The sequence below is a fragment of the Prunus persica genome, chromosome G1, assembly GCF_000346465.2.
Source record: "Prunus persica cultivar Lovell chromosome G1, Prunus_persica_NCBIv2, whole genome shotgun sequence".
Lineage (NCBI taxonomy): Eukaryota > Viridiplantae > Streptophyta > Magnoliopsida > Rosales > Rosaceae > Prunus > Prunus persica.
In genome coordinates, this window is record NC_034009.1 from 40,554,022 (window position 1) to 40,560,689 (window position 6,668).

Sequence of the window (6,668 nt, forward strand, 5' to 3'; positions counted from 1 at the left end):
CCAAGGAAGGTCTACACCGATTGCCGACATCGGATTAACGACCGGGAGCATCGCACTAACGATCGGGAGCCAGAGAGAGAGGGGTCACCGATCAGGATTGGCGCTCGAATAAGGGAATCACGGATGAATAACCTAGGGGATAAGTCGCCTATTCGGAAGGTCAGGGGATTGGGCCCCGCCGAGTCTTCGGAGTCCGAGTACATCCCTTCCAAGACACTTCCCCCCGACTACCGTTCGGAAACACCATCGCGGTATGCGGGGGATAATTCACTAAACCTACAAAGACAATCGGAAGATTACGGTTCCGAAGAAGTCCCTAGCCGAGACCCCATGATCCGACTCCTTTTTTAGAAGGTCCAGAAAATGGAAAATGACAATGCGCGCTCCCAAGAACCGGAATGGGGAAAGCTTCGGCCCGGACCGTTCACAAGGCGCATCCGGGATTCTCGGCAAGACAGGGAAGTGCAGCAACTGCGTATACCGTTCTACACAGGAACGGAGGACCCTTTGACACACCTCCATTCATTCCAGTCCGCTATTGGATGCAAGGGCTTGAGCGATGAGGGGCAGTGCCTGCTATTCCCGTCTTCCCTTACCGGGGCAGCCTTGAACTGGTTCTACCGTTTAGAGCCGGAAACGGTAGCATCCTTTGATGAGCTGAAGCAGATCTTCCTCAATCACTTCATGATCCAAACGGACCGTCTCTACTCCGCCGATGATCTGTACACGATTCGGCAAAGGGAGGACGAACCGTTGAGAGAATACGCGGCGCGTTTCAGTCACGAGTACTCAAGGTGTCCGGAAACGGATGATAGGGCAGCCTACGGCGCCTTCAAGAGTGGCCTTCGGTCCTCTCATTTTCGATACCTGGTGCACAGTAGCAACTGGCGCACGTACGATGAACTGATGAAGCAGGCAGCAATCCACGCCAAGGCCGAATACTTCAACTCGAAACCCACGATTTCGGCACCGCAAGGAAATGCGGAACCAAGTGCCTATCCGGCAAGGGCAACGCCTTATGAGCGAGTCGACACCTACTCGGCAGGTCATAAGAGGAAGGATGATCGTGCAGATCGAAGGGAGCACCGAAAGAAAGAAAAAGGGAGGTACAGTCGCAACGACAACCGAGCCCCCCTGCCGAATCGGGATCATGGCAATGAGGTCTTCACCCTGTTGAATACTACCTACGAGGCCGTCCTGATGAACGAACAGGAAAAAATACCCAAGCCGAATCAACGAAGGCCCAATCGGCAAGACAACCGGGATACCGGTAAATTCTGCCGATACCATCAGCACAACAGCCATAATACAGAAGACTGCATAAGCCTGAGGAAGATCATCGAACGCTTGATCCGAGAGGGGAAGCTAGACCAGTATATCGCCCGGCAGCCAACGGCGCCGGAGCCGAACGCAAATCGGCAGATAAACATGATAAGCACTATCAGCGGCGGCCCAACCATCGCAGGACTGAGCAATCGCTCGATGAAGCAGTACGTGCGTGCCGCACAGTTTCCCCAGGTGTTCGGCATAGAGGTGAATCGCCACCATGAAACACCGAAGGATCATTGGGAGCCAATCACGTTTTGCAAAGAAGAGGAACAGGGCATTCTCTATCCCCACGACGACCCAATGATCGTCCGAGCAGAAATTGCCGATTACGATGTAGGGAGAGTACTGATTGATACAGGGAGCTCGGTAAACGTAATCTTCGCCAAAGCTTTCCGAGAAATGGGAATACAGGACAGCCAGGTCAACCGGCAGTTGACGCCTTTGCTAAGTTTCTCCGGGGACATGGTCCAACCGGTCGGTAGCGTAACGCTCCCAATTACCTTCGGCACCGCGCCAAAGAGAACGACGGTATATGACCAGTTCCTCATCGTTGACTGCCCGACGGCGTACAACGTCATTGTTGGGCGAACGACACTGACCAGGGTAAAGGCGCATCTCTCCCCACACATGCTGTTGATGAAATTCCCGACCCCAAATGGCGTAGGATCTGTCAGGGGAAATCATCTGAGCGCACGGACTTGCTACGCCACGGCGATCAAATCAACCTCTCTCAAAATCCCAGACGAGACCATGTCTGTGCAGGGGATGCCGAACGGCAACGGACCAGTTGACGACCCAAGAGATGAGTCACCAACTCCTCATACGCAACCCGCCGAAGAACTGGAGACGATAACCCTGAGCGATGAACAGCCCGATCGTCGGGTTAAAATCAGTACCAGACTGACCCCCGCCCTCCGAGCGCAGTTTATAGACTTCTTACGGCACCATTCGGAAGTGTTCGCATGGTCCTACGAAGACATGCCCGGCATAGACCCTGAAATCATCAGCCATAAACTCAGCATTTTCCCAACCTACAAACCTGTAAGGCAGAAGCGCCGTTCGTATGATGCCGAACGGTACGAAGCCATGCGGACGGAAGTTGACAAACTTCAAACCATCGGCTTCATCAGGGAAGTTACGTACCCGGTATGGCTGGCGAACTCAGTCATGGTTCGAAAGGGTACAGGCGGCTGGAGAATGTGCCAAGACTACACCGATCTGAACAAGGCCTGCCCAAAAGACAGCTTTCCGTTACCCCGAATAGACCAGCTCGTGGACGCCACGGCAGGACACGAGCTGCTCAGCTTCATGGACGCCTATTCAGGGTACAACCAGATTTTTATGCACCCCCCCGACAGCGAGCACACCGCCTTCATCACTGACAGAGGGTTGTACTGCTACAACGTCATGCCGTTCGGCTTGAAGAACGCGGGGGCAACATATCAGAGGCTTGTCAACAGAATCTTCACCGAACACATCGGCAGCATCATGGAGGTTTACGTTGACGACATGTTGGTGAAAAGCAGAACAGCCGAAGAACACCTGCACAATCTGTCTATCATGTTCGGTATCCTGAAGGGCTACCGAATGAGGTTAAACCCGATGAAATGCGCCTTCGGTGTGTCTTCCGGGAAATTCCTCGGATTCATGATTAGTCACAGGGGTATCGAAGCGAACCCCGAAAAAATAAAGGCCATCATCGACATGGAGAGGCCAAAAACAACAAAGGACATTCAAAGCCTTACCGGACGAGTGGCTGCCCTGACTCGCTTTATATCCAAGGCTACCGACAAATGTGTACCGTTCTTTAAAGCCTTGAAAGGGGGCAAACGAAATATCTTATGGACTGCCGAATGTGATAAAGCATTTCAAGACTTAAAAGACTATATGGGCAGAGCACCTCTCCTGTCAAAACCACTGCCTGGGGAGATTCTTTACCTATACCTCTCGGTATCTAACACTGCCGTCAGTTCGGTGTTAATCCGAAAACCGGAGAGGGCAGAGCTACCGATCTTCTATGTCAGTAAGGCACTCCAGAGCGCTGAACTTCGATATCCCCCATTAGAGCAGCTTGCACTAGCCCTGGTGATCTCGGCACGAAAACTTCGGCCATACTTCCAAGCACACGGGATCAAAGTCCTGACAAACCAACCGCTTCGGCAAGTACTCCAAAAACCAGAGACTTCCGGCCGATTGATCAAGTGGGCGATTGAACTCGGAGAATTCGATATACAATTCGTGCCAAGGCCAGCCGAAAAGGGTCAGGCCATTGCCGATTTCATCTCCGAGCTCACCCCACCAACGACACAGGAAATACCCGAGCCAGTTACCGAAACCGCAGCACCGATGGAGGTAGACGCCGAACGGCTCGACGCCTCAAATCCTGTATGGACTCTGCATGTCGACGGCTCGGCAAACCAACAGGGGTGTGGAGCAGGGTTGGTTCGGACAACACCGGAGGGACTCAAGATCGAGTACGCCCTCCGATTCAACTTCCGAACCTCCAACAATGAAGCAGAATATGAGGCTCTCTTGGCCGGCCTTCGTTTAGCCAAGAGCATGAACGCAAAACAGATCAAGATACACAGTGACTCCCAACTCATTGTGAACCAGGTAACGGCGGACTTCGCCGCCAGAGACGCCTCCATGAACGCCTACCTTTCGTCCACCCACCAGCTGCTCCAGAGCTTCCGAGCCTATGAGATCAAACAGATCCCCAGGAGCGAAAACAGTCATGCCGATGCTTTGGCGCGACTAGCCTCGGCAATCAATGACAAAATCGGAAGAAAGGTGCCGGTGGAAATTCTTGCCCAACCAAGCACGGCAACCTCCGAAATATGTACCGTACGGTACGAGGATACGTGGATGTCCCCTATCTACTCATACCTAACCAACGGCACCCTTCCAGAGGACAAGGCCCAGGCCTGAAAGCTTAGATACCGATCGGCAAGGTACACCGTCATCAACGACGTCCTTTACAAACGTGGCTACACGACTCCGTATCTCAAGTGCCTTACGGCAGAGCAGGGGAGCTACGTTCTCCGGGAAATCCACAATGGTGTTTGCGGCGATCACTCTGGGTCCCGGTCACTCGCACACAAGGCCTTTCGGCAGGGATACTTCTGGCCGACCATGCACCAGGACGCCAATTCACTTGTGAAGAAATGCGATAAATGTCAGCGTTTCGGCAACATACAGCATATCCCCGCCGAACCCTTGACACCGATCGTGAGTCCTTGGCCTTTCGCACAGTGGGGGCTAGACCTGATCGGTCCGATGCCACAAGGTAAAGGCCAGGTGAAATACGCTGTGGTTGCCGTCGACTACTTCACCAAATGGGTGGAGGCCGAACCTCTTGCAACCATAACGGCAGCAAGAGTAGAGGACTTCGTCTGGACTCACATTTGTTGCCGTTTCGGTATCCCGTACGCAATCATCACCGACAACGGCAGGCAGTTCGATTCGGAACTCTTCAGGCACTTTTGCACCCGCCTGAAGATCAACTTGTTTTTCGCATCACCGGCCCATCCCCAGTCGAACGGTCAGGTAGAAGCGATAAACAAAATCATCAAGAAACTGCTAAAACGGCAGCTGGACAAAGCCAAAGGAGCCTGGCCAGAAAAGCTTCCCGAAGCGCTCTGGGCCATTCGGACTTCTTACCGAACGTCCACAGGAGAAACCCCTTTCTCTTTGGCTTTCGGTTCGGAAGCCGTTGTGCCGGTAGAAATTGGCGAACCTTCCTACCGAACGGAAACCTTCGCACCAGAACCAAATGAAGAAGCACTTTCTCTAAGCCTCGACCTCCTGGAAGAGCACCGAGCACATGCCAACCTTCGGAACGAAGCCTACAAGCAACGCGTCTCTCGGTATTACGACTCCAGAATCAGACACCGTTCATTCCGAGCCGGTGATTGGGTCATGAGGAAGGTGTCCCTAGCAACTAAGGATGCCACGGAAGGAACCCTCGGACCTTCCTGGGAAGGACCTTACGAGATCATCGGTATCCTTCGATCGGGAACCTACCGCCTAAGAGACTCCAACGGCAAGACCCTCGGTCATCCTTGGAACGTAGAACATCTCAAGTACTATTTCAAGTAACCTAGCCTACGGCAGGACAGAGTTGCAACCTAGCCTACGGTAGGACAAAATTGTAAATGCCTTTCGGCAAAGATAAATAGAAAGCCTTCGGCACTATTGCTTCAGAAACTCTTGTTACAGTCTCTACTAGCCTACGGCTGCCAATATAAGCAAGATAACGTTCTGGGGCATCTCTACTAACCTACGGCAGGAGGTATTTTCGAAACTGTCACCCTACAGATTCCATCGGAACTTGACAATTTCGAAAGCTACTTCTATAACGTTATAAATCCTATCGGCGATAAAACAAAATCAAATCGAAAAGACAAAAATAGACAAAATATGCACATCTAATTTAAAGATGCCCTCGGCATCAAGGCGTTCGGTACAGATACAAAATAACAATAAAAATAAGACAGGCTAAAACTATTACAGAGGCCCTCAGGCTTCGTCAGCAGCAGCATCCTCCCCCTCGTAGTCTTCGATCATCTCCTCAGTTATTCCCTCGGGAAGGGGAGGGGGATCGGCAGCGAAGTTGAGGTTCAGCTTCTGACCAGGGTTGTACCGCTTGAATCGGTACAACATACCCGCCATCTCAGAGCCAACTTCCCTGTCCAGGAGGACAGTGAACTCCTCGGAAGAACGGTATCCCTGGATTGCCGTTTGAACGGCAGCCTCAACCTCCGCAGCCTTGGTCCGCTCGGACTCCTGCAGAGCGTCCTGAACCGCCTTCGAGACGGCCTCGGCATCACGCGCTGCCATCCGCGCTGCCTCCAGAGCCGCCCGCGCTGCCTCCAGATCGGCCCGCATCTCGCCGACCGTCGCCTCCGAAGTGAGAGCCCGCCGTTCGACAGCCTCTTTCTCTTTTAGCAGCTGGGCGTGGTCCTGGATAGCCTTTCCAGCCTCGGCAACCTTAGCCCTGCCGTCGTCATAGGCCTTTTTTGCCCGTTCGGCAGCGGAGATGTGGCTGTGTGCCCGCTTGACACACAGCCACATCTCCATGGACGCCTGCACACGAGGAAGATAGTTTGAAGCCCCACTTGGCACCGAAAAAAAAAATAATGAAAGGACAACACCGGGAGATAAATTCTTACCGCTGCTTGCAGTCGGAAGGCGCGTCCAGCCTGCTCCCGAAGAACCTTCTTCGGCAACTCGTCAACCTCCGGCAGCTCCATCTGAGAACCGAGGATCATATGGTCGACGAATTGCACCGTCTTCGAGGGGCAAGCGAGAGTGACGGCCTCGGTAGGCCCATCCTCGTC

General features: G+C 53.1%; 1 protein-coding gene across 1 annotated transcript; it reads left to right on the forward strand.

Annotated features, from left to right (window-relative positions):
• Positions 364 to 4,257, forward strand: LOC109947546. The gene has a single exon (XM_020557988.1). It carries the CDS (start codon positions 364 to 366, stop codon positions 4,255 to 4,257), a length of 3,894 nt encoding a protein of 1,297 aa, XP_020413577.1.

Bases quoted from the DNA above. Each gene is read 5' to 3' on its own strand.
- LOC109947546 (XM_020557988.1), top strand. From the start codon at position 364: ATGGAAAATGACAATGCGCGCTCCCAAGAACCGGAATGGGGAAAGCTT.